Source organism: Aphelocoma coerulescens, chromosome 3 (genome assembly GCF_041296385.1).
Source record: "Aphelocoma coerulescens isolate FSJ_1873_10779 chromosome 3, UR_Acoe_1.0, whole genome shotgun sequence".
Lineage (NCBI taxonomy): Eukaryota > Metazoa > Chordata > Aves > Passeriformes > Corvidae > Aphelocoma > Aphelocoma coerulescens.
In genome coordinates this window covers 105,068,254-105,087,544 of record NC_091016.1, presented here as the reverse complement: position 1 = coordinate 105,087,544, position 19,291 = coordinate 105,068,254, and the positions used below count along the sequence as shown (strand labels likewise).

The window sequence follows — 19,291 nt, the reverse complement described above, 5'->3', positions numbered from 1 at the left end:
CCACTCTGCAGTGAATTGTTAACTGTCCCATCCCACTGGGGCACATGCAGGGTAAGCTTTCATTGGGTCGCAAAAAGGAACATTAATTTGTACTGTCAAATTTGTCACCATCACATAATTTACCAAGGAAGTCTGTCTAGGAATGAGCTTCAAATAATTATTTATCTGCCTCCTTCCCATGGCTAGTAAACCATAGTAGCACACTGCTCTGCAAGACTCTCTTTTACCAGTTAGAGTTTTTTCCTAGCCTCAGTATATTTGGTCCTGGGCTCCAGTGTGGCTTTGTGGCTCTAAATGTACTGAGTTTATGTGATCTCATGTAATTTTGGGCTGCTACGACCACCCTAAGTCATTCACAACAGCCTCTGAAACTTCCATTTTCACATTAAGATGTGGAGAAGTACCAAAGGAAATGCAGTTGCTTTTGCTTGTGGTGCCTAAGCTTCTAGCACCAAAATAAATTCTATTTGATGTTGAGACCATTTGTTCTTCTGACCCCAGAAGCAACTAGCTGTGTTCTTACCCTCAAGTGTGAATCAGATAATTCTCATACTTGTAGGCTCAAATTGCTGTACAAGCAAGCTCTTCCTTGTGCTTGGCAAATGCCAGCATCGTGACACTCTGCAAGAGTGGAGTAGATTCCCAGGGAAATCAAATACCAGTGATGCCAGATTACACATTTAGTATGAATTGAAAGGCCTTGCCTATGTACCTGTTAGTTACAAATAGCATATCTGGTTTCATTTAATTTCTTGTAGAAAAAAGAACTCTTCAGTCCAGAGGCACTGTATTTCCAGGGAGCATGGTATCCATTAGCATCAGCTGCATGTCAGCGTGCTTTTCTGGATGTTTTGCTCAATTTTGTCTTTGTTTCCTTCCATTTAAAATGTGTTTTTTCCTCTTCTCAGAGACATGGCTATTGCACCTTGGGAGAAGCATTTAACCGCTTAGACTTTTCAAGTGCAATTCAGGACATCAGGAGGTTCAATTACGTGGTCAAAGTAAGCTCTTCATTTTATATGCATATTAGAAAAATGCATTTACTGATGTGCCTGTGTGTACAAAAGGAATATTTTTGCACTGAACAGGTAACGGTTTGTAATTGTTTAAATATCTTGTTCATATGTAATTTATAATGAAAGAAACAACTTCAAACTTAGTAAATTTTCTTTGGTGAAAACTCAGTATATGGCTGTCTGAAAGCCTATAGCTAGAGGGGGATGGTGATGGCCAGTGTGCTGTGTATTTAGAGGGAGACATTGATGGTAGTTTCAATTGTTGTTCACCAGTCTGGGTAATGAACTCTCTTTAAAGGTAAAACAATTTCTATACAACCAAAAATAGCAAAGTGTTACTCATCTTAAATATTTGCTGCATCTTAAATATGCTTAAAATAACAATTTCCAGAAGAATACGTGATGTGTAAATATTTTGCTATTTCGGTATCTTCTGCAACTTCTTACTAGTCCTGTGACTGACTGCACAATTTTTTTTTATCAAGGACAAGGTATCTATGCATTTGTCTTTAACATCCCTTAAAACTTGAGACTCCAGCCTTAATTACCTCAATGCCTAACCAGCTGCCCATTTGGAAATGCCTGTTCTGGGGATACTGATTTCTTTCTAGCCCCAGGTTTATTTTATTATCTAACCTGATGCAGTAAAGTGCTTGTTCCAGCTCCTAGAGAAGCACAAAATGTGAGTCACATCAGGACTAGAGTTCAGTTCTGTGGTGAGGCTGTTCACAAGTATTGTATTTGTTGGAATGCATCCAGAAGTTGAAAAGACACAAATAAAAATTAAATAAACATACCAGGAGAACACCCTTACCACTAGGCTGTGGAGTATTTGGAGAGAAAACACATTCTATCATTCCCTGTGAAGCTGAGGAAATGTATTGTACTTTCAGAAAAACAAGAGATGTGGAAACAAAGCAAAAAGGGTTTGCTTCCAGGGTAGTGGTTAACGTACTTCCAGTGGTAGTGGTTTGTTTCCCTTGCAGGGTTTCAGGGTTTTTTGGTACAGGTATGTGTTGTGGTTTAGAACATTACTTTTTAATGCTGTTTTGGGAGAAGAATCAAGAGCCATGATCTTTCCCAAGACTTTTCAGCCTTGAACAGTAGGAAGAAAAAAAACAAAGCACCTACAAAAGGTGATTCGTATAAATGGTGTCAACCTTGGGTGCCTCACTTGAACAGCAAGCAGGTAAAAGGAATGCAGATCTAGAATTTTGCATTTGTTTTAGATGCTGCAGTGCCTAAACTGGGTTACTTGAAACAGTTGATCAAGTCAAAGTGCAAAGTCCAGCATGAGCACGTTGACCAGTTTTTCTTCTGTTTGCCAAGGAATACAAAATGCTCGTTTAGTCAGCCAGGCTTAAGATCATTGAGGAAGGAGCACTACTTTTAAAATTCAGAAATTTGGCTTTGCAATCCAAACCATTAGTCTGTTAATAATAGACCCTAAGAAATCTGTGTGAATTTAAAATAGTAGATAGACTTTCAAAATCCTCTAAATGTTTCAGAATTTGTTTGGAATTTTTAAAATTTAGAATTGTTTTACAAATACAAAACTTTGTCTTTGCAGCAGTTCCCCTGAGGTGGTGGCTGCTTGTTGGTAGCAAGGTATAAATCAAGAATACTTTTTTTTAAAGATTAGTCCCTACTCTAGCTCTTCTTTGATCCCAGACCACCAAGATGATTCTCCAACTAACTAAAAATAAGCCATTCATTATTAAAAGTTAATATAGATGTCTGTCCAGGACCCTTTTAGGATGAGGAGTGAGGGGGAGAAGGTAGGATCAGTTAGATTTTTGTATTTGATGGTGCTGTAGTATATTGATAACTTCATAGCTGTTAAATTCTGATACATTGAATTTGATATGGGTCAGTTTTTTCCAAATGTTTCCATCTGACTAAACAGATGATCCATTCAAAGTTATAATCTCTAGTATACAACATAAGATATGGCTCTGCTTGTATCAGTGTGTCAGATCCTTGTAGTCCTCCTACCTTGCTTTTGCTAAAATTGTCGTAATCCTTGCATATTACCTTTTACTGAAATTGTAATCTTCATTAAAATCAGTCAGGTGGAATTTGTCTTTTGATTTGGTCTTTAGACTGAGCAACATAACTGATTTTTTTTAATCAAGAGAAATGTACCTACTTGCTTGAACTGGCAGACTGCCAGAGACCTCTAGGTATATTCTAAATTATTAATCAAGCTAATAGGCTTTGAAAAAGCCAACAAAATATCCTGATACCTGTTTATATAATTTTTGAGACAAGATTGCTTGTATTTAAATACATCAGGATAATTATTTCTTTCTTTCATAGTACGTAATGTTTTGTCAGAGATCATGCAGAGAAGCCAGAAGGAACATTATTAAATCAGGGACAGAACAGGTGTATTCTTTCTTCCTCCCAAGGAAAATTAATGTTGAGTGAAGTGTCAAATTGGTGTTTTAGAAATGAAGATACAATATAATTTTTGGCAAGCTTAATCTCTTTCATCCTCTGTGCCAACACTTGATGCTACCCTACACAGGAGCATTCTGCAGGTCAGTGGTGGGAGCACTCTGTAGGGAATGGTGTTTTCTGCTCCCTGCTTTCCCTTTCCAGTATGTTGAGAACACTTGTTCTGAACTCATTGTTATAAAGTGCAATTGCAAAGCTCAGTGCCACACCTCTAAACATTGTAATAGTGTCACAACATCAAAGTCTCTCATAATAAGAGACCATTTTTTGTTGAAGAGCTAATGGTTCTTATCAGCTACAAAAATGAATCTAAAATGTAAAAGCAAATGTGCCAGAATGGAGCAAGGGCTGCCTCTAGTAGCTATATCTTGGCATTCATGTGCAGCAAGAACTTAAGCTGTTTTGGTTTTTGCCCTAAACCATTCCCAAAGGAAAGTTACTGACATGGTTTGTACACTGCTGATTATAAGATCATAAGTGGTTTATTCTACCAGGGACCTGAATGTAGGAGTAATACAGGAATTTTTTTTCCCCTAGTTCAGGCAAAAAAGAGTATTTCCTCTCCATGAGTAGAAAGTAGTGCACTAAATCCATCACACTTCAGTTTGACCAGTATGATACTTTCTCTCAGAAGCTGTAATTCTGGTAGCTGGTATCAGTTCAGAGTGATGTTCCTGGCCACCAAATCTGTCAGGGATTTCAGGATATAGGTACATCCAAGTTCACATTTGTATTTGTGAGCCCCTGAAACAGATTCTCTGTTATTTCACTACAGCTGATAAAGTCTTTATGTCATGTGCTTTGTCAGAGATAAGCACCAGTATTTGTACAGTATTTTGAGAATGTACATCCTTCAGGAATTGTTCATGGGATGCCAGTGGGAATGCCTAAAGCTTTTCACATATCTTACTTTGTCTTCTGAACTCTAGTTATATTTTCACAAAATGCCAATGCAGGCTGTTGTAGGTGAGTGTATGCACTAAGTGTGCATTTTAAATCATGCTTTACTTCTGTCCTTCTGACTTTTAATTTTTTTGTCATAGCTTTTGCAGTTAATTGCAAAATCCCAGTTAACTTCACTGAGTGGTGCAGCACAGAAGAACTACTTTAACATTTTGGACAAAATTGTGCAGAAGGGTAAGACCCAAGGATTTTTAATCTGACTGTTCAGATTTAATTGCTGTAACTAAGCTATCAATTGATTTTTTTTGTTAGTTTTATTACCATTTTTACATTGTAAGACATAGCAATAGCATGCTTAGTTCAAGGTTCATACTTCCCATCCCATGACTGCAATAAGTTGTTTTCTCTTAGTTATTGAATAATGTCTATTGAACAGGTTGGTGAAATTAAGTGACATTTAGATTCTATTCAGAAATTATTGGTTACTGTTAAATTATACTCTTCACAAAATGCAAAAGCTTTTAGGTTAATAAAATGTTTGGGCTTAAGTTTGCATGATGTACTGAGACTCAAAATACATATGTTTTGATTATTTTAAGAAAAAGACATTACATTATATTGATTTTTCTTTTTTTCTGGTAACTACACTAAATGCAGATGTTATACTGTCTGCTTTGAACTGAAGAAATTGGATTTATAGCTAGCTGTTTAGCATTAAGTTTGTAAATGCGTAGCTTGAAATGTTGCAGCAAATTTGCCTGTGAAATTGTTAATTATTGATTTTGCATATATGGAACAGCACCAGTGAATGTCATGGTGGGAATTAGGGCAGCTATTTGTACACAAACAATTGAGTTGTAATTAGTTCCCCTAGAAAAGGTGTTGATTAGCTTGGTTAACACTGTGAACCAAAGCTGTATTTAGTTTGTTTTGTTTTCCAGTTATGGAAGACCAGTATAATCCACGATTGATCAAAGATCTTCTACAGGATCTGAGTTCTACTCTCTGTATACTGATTAGGGGAGTAGGAAAATCTGTGTTGGTAGGCAACATCAATATTTGGATTTGCCGATTAGAAACTATCCTTCTGTGGCAACAACAATTAAAAAATCTTCAGATGAACAAGGTACATTATTAAATCATATTAAATAATATTTGGGGGAGGGAGATTATTTTGAATATTGATTGAGGATCTTTAAGTGAACCAAGTTGCAAATAAATTTTAAACAGTTTTACTACTTTTGGTTTTTTAAAGAAGTAATATGAAATTAATTCATTGGCATCAACTTAATTTTCTAATGTGTTAATAGCTTTTTGCTAATGAAAACTGCTACAATGTCTGTACTGCTGGTTTGTAGTAGAGATAGAATTTATTTTCTCTCTCAAATAAGTTTAAAAAAAATTGTCTCTAGATTGTCAGAGATGGGGAAAAACCCCCAAATTTTACATTCCAAAATAAGTTTTCCACAAATAAAGAAATAAAAATCTAAAAGGCGTTTTGGAGGTGTATCAAGAAAAGAGGAAAAAAAGAAATTATTCAAGTAGCAATTTTGCAGATTTATTCATTAGCACAGTTGCTTTTGTAAAAAATAAGAAAAGATAATGACTTCAGCATCTGGATTCTCCTCATGTGACTGTGTTCAAAGCATGTGGTATGCACTATTCTAGGGTTTTATAGTGGAGACTTCTGATAATAAGCAGGCAGGTTTTTTTTTAATCTGGCTGGGTTATTCCTGGAAGAAATGCTGTAAAATATCACTCACTGTAAAGTCATACAAGTGTTTTATCTATTGGCTTTCAGCTATGAAATTTTGAAATTGTCCTTTCTATGCGAGCCGGTTATCTGAATAAACGAGCTACTTTTGGAATAGAAAGGAGAAATGAGGAACCTGGTCTCAGCAGTTTTCATGTGCCAGGCAACCAGAGCACAGACACTTCTGCACAGACAGGGCAGTTACTGCTGTGCTTGTTTCCTTCCGGCGTGACACTTCCCTCAGAGCTGTTTGACGTTGGCTGAAGTAGCCCATGAGAAATCTTGCATCTGTAGTGCTCACATATTCATTCCTCAACAGAGGTACAGCCCCAGCAGTACCAGATGACTCTGTGGAAAGTCTGGTCTATAAGTGAGGTGAATGGCTCGGAAGGAAACAGAAGTGTGAGCCCACAGGTGCAGGGCTGCTGTGCTGCCACTGCCTTGGGCTGGGGCAGCTCTGCTCCCTGGTGCTGGCACTGCCCATGGTCCCTCACTGCCAGCTGGGCACTGCCTCCAGCCTCCTGGGCCTCTGCTGCCTGGCACTGTGGGCTCCAGCTTTAGTCATGTAGGAGCTGTGGCGTAGCTTACCCTACTGCAGTTCACAGAGGTGTATAGTCTTAATGAAAACTTTCTCAGTGCTCTAGTCTGTCACCTCTGCAGATCTTCTCATTTATATATGAGGGGGAACTGTCTCCAGAGTTCAGAAATTATCCTGCTCTCTTCTGCCTCTGACTTCCATAATGCTTTCATTTTGTATCTCTGATCTTCAGTCCTGTATTCTGTATTCTATTCTGTGCTCTAGTTGTCTTAAGGCAAGTTGACATGTGTTTTGTTTCTTAATAAAAATTGAGAAACTGTAGTGATCCAACAAGTTAGAAATAATTGGTTCATACCTTTACTATAGTTATACTAAATAATTGGTTCATACCTTTACTATACCTTTACATATACTTTACAATAGTTCATACCTTTACTATAGTTACTTTGAAATTAATAACTAAAGATGGAAATTACTGTATTATAGTTTTCAAGACTGCGTGATATTGAGAGAGCAGAAGTGTTTCAAAAATTATTTGAAATTTAAATAATGAATTTAGGATATGTTTATTTTAACAGTAAGAAAGCCATGAGTTATAAACTTATGGTCTGTTGCTCCTTCTGTAACATTAATCATTTGAATTTTAAACAGCAGTTAGAGAATAATTGTAGGCAAGAATTAACCATAGATTTTACTTAATGATTTGATAAAACTAAACCAAGACCTAAGATACCTCTAAAGAATTTTATTTGTACTTTATACTGTAATGTTTTCTGTAGCTAAAAGTCTCCAACTCTTATTTCCAGCAAGTCAACAATGGACTTACGCTTAGCGATCTCCCTCTCCATATGCTGAATAACATCTTATACAGGTTCTCTGATGGCTGGGACATTATTACTCTGGGTCAAGTGACCCCAACTTTGTACATGCTTAGTGAAGACAGACAGTTGTGGAAAAAACTCTGCCAGTACCATTTTGCAGAAAAGCAGGTAATAAACCCTGTTATTTGTATAAATGTAGTCTTTTTGATACTATATACTAATAATGGCACATGAACTTGCCCTTTTTGAGATAAAAGTTTATCATTATGCAGTAATCGTGAGTTTTCTCTGTATTTGGGGCTTGATTCCTCCTAAATATTGCATTCAGTATGTCTGTGAGTTTAGGATAACTACTGGGCCGTTCTTTTCATTTTTCAAAATGTCTATTACAAGATGGGCTTTTTTAAAAACTGCCTAACCAGTGTTGTAGAGGATACCTCTAAAGTGTTCCCCTAAAGTAGAGCTTGTTTTACTAAGTTAGGCAGACAGGTTGCTCAGACTTTTAACCTATGTGAAAATTCTGGAGAAGCCAAACTGAATTTTTGCTAAGAAGCCTAGAACAAGTGCTTTGAAATTAATAACAAAAAGAGAAGTAGGACTTCCCTGTCACTTCCTCATAAAGAGCATTAAAGTAATCTAGGAATGACTCCCAGAACTGTCTTCATTTTCTGCCATTAATAAATGCTGGGAAAAAAAATCAGACTAGGTGAAAATAAACCTAAGAAAGTTACCTCCTGAGAGCTGGAGGAAGAGCTTTTGAAGCCTAGTACATTCCGTACTGGAGGAAGTGCAAGTGCCCATTCTTAAATCTGACAGGTTGAAGTTGCTTGGTGACTACCAGATTAAGTATTTTTGTAATGGGTAAGACAGAACTGAAGATCAATTAACTCATGCACAGTTGACCCAAATAAGATTTTTTTTTTTGAGACATGAAAGGTTTTAGAAGTAACTGGGGAAAAACTAGACAGACAAAAGCTAACTGAAAACCCATCTTCAGAAGCAGCCCAGAAGAATTCAAGGTGAAGTTACAAGGATAACAAATTTAAGCTTATGTAGCAGTTGAGTGGATTTTGAGGGTAGATGAGGTAAGCTCTATTGAACAGTGACAAAACTGGTTAGAGAGGAACTTCTTATACTAGGGTAATGCAGGGAAAAAGATCCTTGAGGATTTCAGTGAAATTAGCTATCCCTATGCCACATAAAGTACTCTTGTACAGTGTTTCCAGTATGTCCTGAATGTTCATGTTCAATTTCTTACTAAGTTATAAATGATAGAAATCTAATGATTTTACTTATACTGCCATATCAAATTCTGCTTCCTCTCTTTAAAAGTGTACTGTCTTAATAAGCCACAGAATCACGTTAGGTTGTTTTTTTCTGTCCTCTGCAGTATATTTGTTGAACCATTGAAACAACCACAAAAACATAATTGATACCTGAAGAGCACTGTTGGAAAAAATAAGAGCCATTATGAAACAAAGTGAAGTGTAGCTGAAATCAGAAAGGCAGTGCTATTCTCTCCCCATCCAGGAATTGTCTTCTGAATGAAGAAAGCCCTCAATGTATTAGCATTAATCCACACTGAGTGGAACAGAAGTCTTTTATAAATACATAGTTAATAAACCTTGGCTGTCTCTCAAGCTGGGGGGAGATAGCTGTTGTGCATCAGCTAATCTTTACATGCAGATTAGGTCCTCAAGAAGTACATCGCTAATTATTGCTATCCTTCTAGAAAGATCACAACCAAATGTGAAAAATAATCCTGTATATGCTTTTAAAATTAGAGCTTTATTTAAATCCATAATGCTTTATCAGAAAACCACTATCCATAATGCACAATCATGTTTCTAAATCTCATTCCTGAGTGGTTTGGGTTTTTTTAAAGGATAAAATTAATTGCTTACAGCTCTAAATACTGTTGTGTTAAATGCTTCTTGACTATAATTAGAATAATTTTGAGACAGTAGAATTAGATCAGCTGTGTATGGCCTAGTTTTTCTTGGCAAATATGCACTCTCCTATTTTTAGTCTTTGCCTTCCATCTTTTTTGTGGCCGGATCTCTCTCACTGCTTTGCAGAGATGTATGATGTCATAATATTGACTTCTAAGAATTCTAGTTACAAAACTTCAGTTTAACAACCTTCCCCCCACATTCCCCTGTCCTTTGCCTGCATTGACTACAGCAATTTTAAAGGAAGATATTAATTTTATGTCTAGTTTTGTAGGCATTTGATTCCATCAGAGAAAGGTCACATTGACTGGAAGCTGATGTACTTTGCACTTCAGAAATGTTACCCAATAAAGGAACAGTATGGGGACACCTTGCATTTCTGTCGACACTGTAGTATTCTGTTTTGGAAGGTAAGAGCTTTGAAACAGATAATCAGAAATAAGTTCAAACAGCTACTGGTGATCATCTGCAAGGAAAAATATTAAGGTCATCTTGTCAGCTTTCTCATATGAAATGTGATTGGGTAACTAATATCTAACTTAAAATAATATATAAAACTTCCAGAAAATCCATATTAAATTCTAAAGTTGTTAATCTTGCCTTCTTCTTGATATCTGATAACCTCAGTACTTAGAATTGCAATGAAAAGTGCCATGTGGAAAGAGTTACTGTCTACTTTTATTAATTTGATCTTATGGAAAGTTGTGAGGGACTAGTCTGAAGTTAGTGTTTTCTAATGATGCCATGGTAATCAATTCATCTCTCATGAGAAATAATTACTACATTTTTCCTACCACAGTGGTGTAGAGGTCTGTATTTTTATATTTTTGTTTCTGTCCCATATGAAGCTTGGAGGAATGTAAAACTTTATCCAGAGTGTGTTTTACCCTGGTCTTGTGGTTTACCATGAAGCATATGTTGTCTTACAGGATGATTTTAATTTCAGTAGGGCATGATTTTAATTTCAGTAGAGCATCCTTCTCTTTAACATGTGGGATTACATAGTCCTGCTTTTACGGTGTTGCACTATAACAAAGCCTTCTAATTAGTGAGACTTCTTTAATTTTGCAGCTGAAAGATCAGATATGGATAGTGTTAAGTGGACAGCAGAGTAAGAAGTGTTTGAGAAATCTTGAAAAATAATCATATTATTCGTATTCTAATTAACATAAATTAGTTGCTCTTGTGTCATATTTATATGATTTTTAAGAGAAGTTGTATGTCAGTGTGAGACTTTATTTTCCTTTGAAAAACCTAGGCTGTTTAGCAGGATAAGCTAAATCCTGCTAGAGATAACATAATTAAGGAACATGCTATCTTGAAGTTGAGTATTTTTGATATCACAGGAGACCTTCCTGGTAGTAATGTTCTGCAAAATTAATAGTAGGAAAGCAGGTAGCCAGAATTGGCTTCTACTGTGAAAAGCCTGGGCATTTGCTGAAGGATCTGTGTCAGGAATGACTAAGAACCTTTATTGCAGTGGAATAAGTCTTTAGCTTGTAGCTCCATATGTAGGGTAAAGCTTCTCTTTGAAAGGGGATATTTCAAAGGTAAGTACACAGATGCATTTAGATGGGCATTTGTGGTATCAGATTTCTTTGGATTGTCTGCCTTCACTTTGTAAAGAGTTGATGCTTTCTACACTAGATTTCTCTCATTTTGATCTTTGTATAATTGAAAGTACAAGTCTCTAATATTAGGAATTACTTTAAATGTGTTTGGAGTTAAACATTTAACTTTGGAGATGGTGTGACAGGAAGAGGCAGTGAACCTGTGCAGGTTGCAGTAGTATTCCAGTAGTAGATTATAGTAGTCAAGGTGATAAGACACCTGTTCCAATCTACTGCTGGAATAATTGGGCTCGTCTTGGACTTTTAAATTCTTTGAAACACAGCACAGGAAGTTCTAAAGGTACTTTGGACTGATGAGCAGTACCTCCTAGATCACCATTCTGGTGCTGACTGCCTCATCCTAGAGATTTGGGCAGGTCTTAAAGTGACAGTGCAGTTATAGATTAGTTGTGTGCTTCTGCACAAAAATACTGGAGCAGGTGTTTGGGATCAGCTGTTTTAACAAGATCACAGTCAGCATTTTGAGGAAAGCCATTATCCCTTTTCATGCAGCACTCATTAGACCATCTGGGATACTGCATCCAGTGAGGCCTCCAGTACAAAGAAGATACTGGTAAACTGGAGGAAGTTCAGGTGAGGGTCATATAATCAGGGAGGCTGGAGGACTTGCCCTGTGAGGAGTGGCTGGAGAAGACTGCTTCAGAGGGGCAGAAGAGCCTGCCATGAGGACAGCCAAGGAAGGGAACAGTTTGACCATAGAGCTGATGCAGCTTCCATCCTTGGATGTGATCAGGAACTGACTGGAAAAGCTCAGAGCAGCCTGGTCTGATCTCACAGCTTAGCCTGCCTTGAGCAGGAGGCTGGGCTAGAGACGTCCTGAGGTGCTCCTGACCTGATCATTCTGTGACCTTACACTGCAGTGTTCCTTCTCTAGTCTTGGTGTCTAATAAGCCTTGTCTCTGTCTTAAAATAAATTATGATCAGGCTGAAATAGATTGTTAAATTAATTGATTTATGCATAATTGGGACCCTTATTGGCAGGGGCAGGTTAATTTTTGATCTGAAATACTGTCCCTCTTTTTACAGGGCAATGTGGGTCAAGTAGTGCTGGTCACTCAGTGATTAGAAAGATTGTTAAATTAAATATATATATATATATGAGTGCTTGACATACAATTGTAATGCATAGCAAGAAAAACCCCCAAAAAAACAAAGCAAAAAGCCAACAAAAAACACTTCCACCAAATCCAAATTTTAAAAGAGAAATCAGTTATTTTAGCGAGGGAAAGTAGCAAGTGTTTGAATCTTGAAACAAATGGAAGCACTGTATTCTTCAGATAGCTGATAATATGTAAAACTTTTGTTTCTTCTTTTAATAGTATAATTCCGAAGTCAGGCAACTTTTGTTTCCAAGGGCATTTAGAAGAACTTCAGGCATAGCTGAACTTCTTCATAGGGCAACTATTTTTATTTTTCTTCCCTCATTAAAGAACAAAGCAAGACATTGGAATAATTGCAGAGAAAAAAGTGCTAAAGTGATCAGGGCATGAAGAAGAACTAGGAATGATTAGTTTCTCTTAACTCAGCTGTGTTAAAGCTAACAAGGAATGTGACTGCTCTCCATAAATTGGTTTTGGAGACAGAGAAGTGGTGCATAAGCATGAGACTGCTTAGGGAAATGATTTACACTAAGGGACATCCACGATGCAAGTAAATTGTAGTTTTGAGTAAGTGTGCTTAGAGTTAAGAGTTTCTAAGAACCAAAGCCACAAGGATCTGAAATAGTCCCAAAGCACAGGCCTAGCTATTGATGAGAAGAATTTTCAGCAGTTTATGAAATTGATAATGTAATGTAATTGCTCGCAACATGGGAGGGCTACACACAGGAAATTCTTAGAGCCCTCTTGTTTTGTGTTCTTTTCAAAGAAGGCCTTGCAAAAGAAGGGACTGATGGCTGGTGAATTGAATTAGCTATTGAACTGTTGAAGTAGGGAAATGACTTCTCACTTTTTTAGTATGCTATAATAATCATAGGGGATTTTTAACAAGTCTTTGAGCTTTTCAGGAAGAGGCATTTGTATTCCTGTACTTGTCTAAGATCTGTGACCAAAGTAAATTTATATATAGTACGTAGGAGTCTCCTAAGTTCTTTGTTGGAAGTACAGTGGCTTTTGTACTCTTCTGTGTTAGGAGGGAGTCATAAGAAAATTTTCATACTGAATGTCTGTTTTCAAAAATGACTTCTTGTTAAAGGATTTGTCCATGATGAAACTGAGAAAAACACATAATTTCAGTAGTGCAAAAGTAATGACTAATTATTGTGTGATGCCTTTGTGAGTGCTTTTGTGTATACTATTTCTTCTGTTCCACTGGGCACCATTGCAATTGTGGCAGGTTCTTTTTTCTTAAGCTTACTTAGTAGTACTCTTCAGTTATCTCAGACATGGCCACAGAAGCTGAAATACCTTTTCTTCTTTCAGTTTCCAGGGCTTTATGAAAACAGTGTAAGCCCTTTGCATAACACTTGGTTTTAGTCTTCTTGGGACTTGTGCTGATTCTGGTTCTTGCAAAGCTGCTTGTGATATGCCACAAGAATAAAAGATTTTTTTCTAAATGGCTTATGAACCTTTGCTTAAATAAACCTTAACTCTGCTTCTTTTACTTTATGGCTCTCCTTCCTGCTTCCTTCACGATCTCAAAGGACTACCACCTTGCTTTGTTACTCCAGGTATTTCCTGTCTCATCTGTTTTCATTGCTGACTGTTCTGTAATGTCGAAGTAAATAATGTGTTCCTTTCTAATCATCTGATCCTCTTTGTTTTGATTTTTGTTTCTGCACATCAGTTTAGCAGCAGGAATAGTTTTGTTTCTTGTTGCCTTTTAGATAAAGGTAGTAATGAATTCCCATCTCAGTTTTTCATCATTTGTCTTTTATTATTGCCATATTCCCTCTTAAAGCCATTTAAACCAGGAATCATAATTCAGTTTCTAATGAGCCTAGGTGTCAGTGAGATCAGCCAGATTTTGCTAAGAAATAGGTTTCTCTGCACTCAGTGTTAATATAAACTGTTTTCTGCACTCCCTGATGTATTTAATTCAGTACTTAAATCTGAAAAGAGCAACATGTACCTCAGATAATTTTCATATGGAGGTATTAAAATTGATTTTATTGCACTTGGAATGCTGTAGTCATATTTACTTTTATGGAGAATCTCTCTGAAAAGAAATTCCCCAAAACAGGCTGCATGTGACTTGGGATAGTCAAGGGAAGCAATTATATTGTTGCCTTCTGAATGAAGAAATGGTGAGAATACTTATACAGTGCTTCTTAATGTCTAGCTATGCTAAATTTTGAGGGAAACAACTACATTTGCCAGTAAACAGTCCTCCTGGGAAATTCTCTTCTTACTTTAAAAGAAGTCTGCTTTAGCTTTGATACATTGAAATCAATATGATTTAACACTTTATTAAACATAAATGCAATGAAAATATATTTCTCTTGAAAGGAGGAATACTCAATTACAGGGAAGTTATGATTATTCTTTTCAGTCCTCATTACCTTTTTCACTGTAAGACTTGTTGTTTTCAATTACTAAAAACACCAATAAGTGATCTCTGAGATTTTTATTGTACCTGTAATTCCCGCCTGGGCAGAGCTTTCAAGAATGTTTTTATAATGATGTGCAAAGAAAGGAGATAGGATGTTACAAACTCAGTCTAAAATATTCAGGAGTATAAATTAGTACTAAACGAGGATAAACCCTACCTACCTTGCTTCCCAGAATTACAATTCTGATGGTGTTTTTTCCTGGTAACTAGGAAAGTAATGACATGACATTGACATGGCAATGGGTAGAGAAGATAATAGTCCATTAGCAACTACGTTTAAGAGTGTTTTGTAGTGTGGTGCAGCTCTTCCTTGCAGATGTCATCTCAAGATGAAGGTGTTAAGTTTAACACTGCTGGTTTTGGTCTTGGTCATTTGTTCTTCCTCATCTGCAGATTTCCCTAATAGGCAGTTCTACCTGGGTCTCTTTTTTCATGTGTGTGTTTGTTTTTCCCTCTGTGTCATGAACCTAACAACTGTTTCTCAGGTGATGTTAAAGCAATTATTAAAAAGAGTGGGAAGGGGTGACACCACATGGCATATTCATGTAGTCCTCTATAGACTTAATGGAAAAACACAGATAATAAATCTATTGAGTAACAAATTTCACTGGAAAAGCTGAACAGTATTTAGAATGTGTTTCACGTGGTGTACTTTGGTGCTGCAAAGACTTTGGGTGGGAATGTGGCAGTGAGGAAAAAAAGCCCTTAGAGATTCTTTCCTTCTATTAACTGAGCTGCATGTAATTTCACTTCCTATGGAAGCAAAAGCAATGAAGACCACAGTAGTCTGTGATCAATTGGTCATGTATTTATCTAGTTTTCTTGCCTCACATGGTGAATTCATCAACATTACTGGAAAAGAGAGAGAAACTCCTTAAAGCCTGGTGAGGACACTTTGGAACCTTACAACACTGACCAAGCTGTTTAACTTCTCAATTGAACTGTCTGGGAACTTCTTCTCATTACACCTCTGCATTTCCCTCATTTAGGGGGTTCTAATAAAGTGCACAACCTTTTTTTTCAAAGAGGAATTTGAATCTTAAATAATCAGACAGTTCTGCTGAGGTCAGTTTTCTTTAAGAGGAAAGACAGCACTGCAGGCTTAGTGAATTTGCAGAAAGCCTTTGCATCCTGTCTAACTTCTCAACTCCTAATTTGCCTAGGTGCCAACTTCTCTTTTAAGGCAGTGCTTTCATTTCACTTGTGGAAAAGGTAGGAGTGAAAGACGAAAGAAAGATATTAGGGAAAAACATAGTAAGGTAGAAAAGCTTCTAAGACTGGGAATTCAAAAATTCAAACTGCTCAGGTTTTTTGAGGAAATATCTGCTGCCCATCATTTTCAAAGCAAGGGGCTCATTTTCCCCCAAAGCAATCGCTGACGTCAGGCTTTGATTAAACCAACAATTTAGTTTCAACAAAGCAGGTGCCTTTTTGCCTTTTTGTTAGGCTTATCAAAAAATAATGGATAAGGAAGATGATACTTTTTCAAGGGCTCCAACTTGGGTTCTGGTTTTGGTAGAAGGAGAGAATTGTTCTTTTTTTGTTTGTTTTTTTTTTCTTTTCCCTAACTTGGGGGTGAGGGGAGACTGAATATGGAAAGAGAACTTACTTATTTTTCTCCTTCATTTTTCAGGATACAGGGCACCCCTGCACAGCCAGTGATCCAAACACCTGTCTCATGCCAGTATCTCCTCAGCATTTCATTGATCTCTTCAAATTTTGAGATGTTCAGTAGCCGTTCTCCTGTGTTTGTGGCCATTTTTGTGAAGAGTCAGGCAGGATATGTTATGCTTTTTGTGCAATATATTTAAGTGTAATGTTTTATTGTAGTTTAAAAAAATATATGGGGGAGATTATCAGAGAGGTTTATTTGGTGTATTGCTTTTGTGCAGAATAGAGAGGAGGAGAAGGAGAAACATTAAGAAAATTTCTTTGTCAGGAAATCTCCAGTGGACTTTTTTTCATGTCCAAGAAAGGCCACTTTAATCTCAACTTTAAATCCATGCTTTTGACGCCTTAATAATTGGTTAAAATTATGTAGGGGAGTTTTGAAAATTTCATGGAAGAATTAACCTACTCTTGCAGGGACCAAAGGAGGGGATTTTTTGTTAATCCTTCTTTCTATAAGCCATGGCTTTCAAAACACCTCCATATAATTTGCACTATTATAAAGAATAGGCCAATATTCTCTTAGACTCTTCCTACATCATTACAAAGGTGGCATTAATTATTGTGAGCTAGTGAATAAAATATAACTGGTTATATCTGCTGTTGAACCTATATGAATGAAGGAAAACAACCAATTTTTGTACATACATTATTCAAAAATATTTATTTTTCTTAAGGACTTTATTAAACATATAACCTATCTTAGCACATCCTGCAGAACTCATGACACCAATCTGGGGCTACTGGAAATCTTTCTGATGGTAGCTATAGCCTTCATTTATATGGAATGTCTACAAATGCAACTGCATTAATTCATCTTCTAAGAAGAAAACATTGAAATTTAATGAGAATGGAGTTGCTTATTTCTAGACTGGTACAGTGGCAGAACACTACCAGCTGAGGTTCTAACCTGACAAACTACGGGAAACACTGACAGTCAGTCTGAGCTGGAGCACCTTCTGCCAAGTCAATCAGATGATCAATTCTCCAGGAAGCTATTTTGTTCTATCCTGTAGAACAAAATAAATTGCTTGGCATAAGCAGGTAAAGGAAAAATTATGGAAGTTTTGGGTTTGTCAATGAAATTTAACAATATGTAATATACAGAAAAAATAAATCACGTACCATATTCTGCACTTGCTTGTTCTGAATCTAGTTTTTTACAGTGTAATAAATCATGTTTTTATCTGTTATTCCTAGAAGCCTCTTGGTGCATAGCAGTGAGTCAATTTGAATTTTGTAAGATCTTTCTGTAACCTGTTGTCTGTACTAATTGGTAACGGAATGAGAAGCATATAAGCAGTCCTAATGCTATTGCTTTACAGTAGTTGGTTGAATTAGCCCTTTTCTTAATAGGATAGCTGGGCTGCACAAGAAGAAGAGAATATTTATTTCCTCAAGAAGTAGTTTTATGTTAATTTAAATCTTGGTGATTGAATTGAATTGCTACTAGGTGGATTTTTCAATACAGGGTTTTGTGGATTTTTTTTTTTCTTTCAATTCATGTGTTGGCTATGGCCATAGTAATGGTCAGGTGTGGAGCGAAGGACATCCATTCTTATTCCTGTTCATTTAGAGCATTGCTGCAAGCCTTGCATTCCCAGCCACACAATGCTGTAGCCACTGGATTTGTTAAGGACCCAGCAGCCCTTATTTAACAACAATTTGCCCCCCATTTCTTTAATTCCTGTAATAGATCAGGTGCTTTCCTGTCTCTGTGACCTCAGTAACCTTGACAGTGGCTGGTGACAGCTGACATCCACTAATCACTCCTTTACTGTGGTTATAGTTTTGCTACCCTTCATAAAACTTCCTGTAAATACATGGATGCTTTCTCTGAGAGCTTCATAGAACGGTTTTAAAGCCAGCATTTGGTTTAGTGCTGCTGTGAGCTCTTCCCCTCGTGCTGAAGGCCTCTGCTGAGGGACTGTGCAGAACCACCTCTCCTGCAGGCAGAGGGCAAAGCTCTTACACTGTTACCTAAGAGCTGCCCAGCACTGAAAAGACAAATAAAGTGACACTTGGGGAAAGGCTGAGAGGAACCTCTCTCCTAGCCACTGAATTGAGGAGGGAGAGAAATTACTTTAAGGTCTTATAAGCCACTTTAAGACAGGTTTGGAAAAAAATCAGTATTTGTAAAACGAATCTTCTGTTCTCTTAGAAGTGTTAGGTGACAGCAGTCAGGCTTACTCTCCCTTTCACTACTTGTTGTATTGCTCTTTCTTCAGTAGCAAAAAAAGCCTTTGACAGGGTGAAGGTTAAATTCTGAGATGTCTTCCTGTGTGTGGCTATCCATTTACAATAACCAGGATGCCCTATTGGTCTCAGAGGGCAGGAGCTAAGATGACAAGAAGCAGGACTCTGCCTTGTATTTCAGAGGCTTCATTCTACTCTCACAGGTTGGTTGAGGGTGGAAGGGGCACAGCTGAAGCAGGGTTGGCTAGACCTGGTTGTCTAGGACTTTGTCCAGAACTGTCCAGATGGCTTTTGAATATCTCCAAGGAAAGAGACTCTACAGCCTCTCTGGACAGCCTGTGCCAGTGCTTGGTTACCCTCACAGTAACAGAGCATTTCCTGATGTTCAGGTAACACACCTCCTCTGTTCTGATTTATGCCTCTTCCCTCTGGTCCTTTCAGTGCCCAGTGACAAGAGCCTGGCTCCCTTCTCCTTCCACCTTCCCTTCAGGTATTTCTAGATGATGAGATCCCCCTGAGCCTTATCTTCTCCAGGTTGAATAGTTCCAGCTCCCTCAGCTTTTTGTCACAGGACAGATGCTCCAGTCATCTCCTTTTCTTTACACCTTTATCATCTTTGTGGCCCTTCACTTGGCTCCCTGTGGTAGGTCCATGTAGCCCACTAACCTTATTTGTGTCAAGGGCACATTGCTTGGCTCTTGTTCAACTTGGTGCCCACCAGACCCCAAAGCCAGTAAGAGGGCTTTTTAAACCTTTTTTCTGGTTTAACAAAAAAATGGTGGGAGAAGAGATGTTCACAGATGT

General features: G+C 37.3%; 1 protein-coding gene across 2 annotated transcripts in view; it reads left to right on the top strand.

Annotated features, from left to right (window-relative positions):
* The window catches only part of FBXO25 (F-box protein 25), a 30,639-nt gene extending 13,212 nt beyond the window's left edge, over positions 1–17,427 (top strand). The window contains exons 5-11 of one of the 2 annotated variants that reach the window (XM_069011498.1): positions 909–1,001; positions 4,520–4,613; positions 5,321–5,505; positions 7,477–7,659; positions 9,710–9,853; positions 13,716–13,742; positions 16,257–17,427. In XM_069011498.1, the coding sequence (XP_068867599.1) occupies positions 909–1,001; positions 4,520–4,613; positions 5,321–5,505; positions 7,477–7,659; positions 9,710–9,853; positions 13,716–13,742; positions 16,257–16,346 (816 nt within the window). In that variant the 3' untranslated portion in view covers positions 16,347–17,427. The remainder of the gene's footprint in view (positions 1–908; positions 1,002–4,519; positions 4,614–5,320; positions 5,506–7,476; positions 7,660–9,709; positions 9,854–13,715; positions 13,743–16,256) is intronic. The other variant, XM_069011499.1, reaches the window with a different exon arrangement.
* Positions 17,428–19,291: the final 1,864 nt, after the last annotated feature.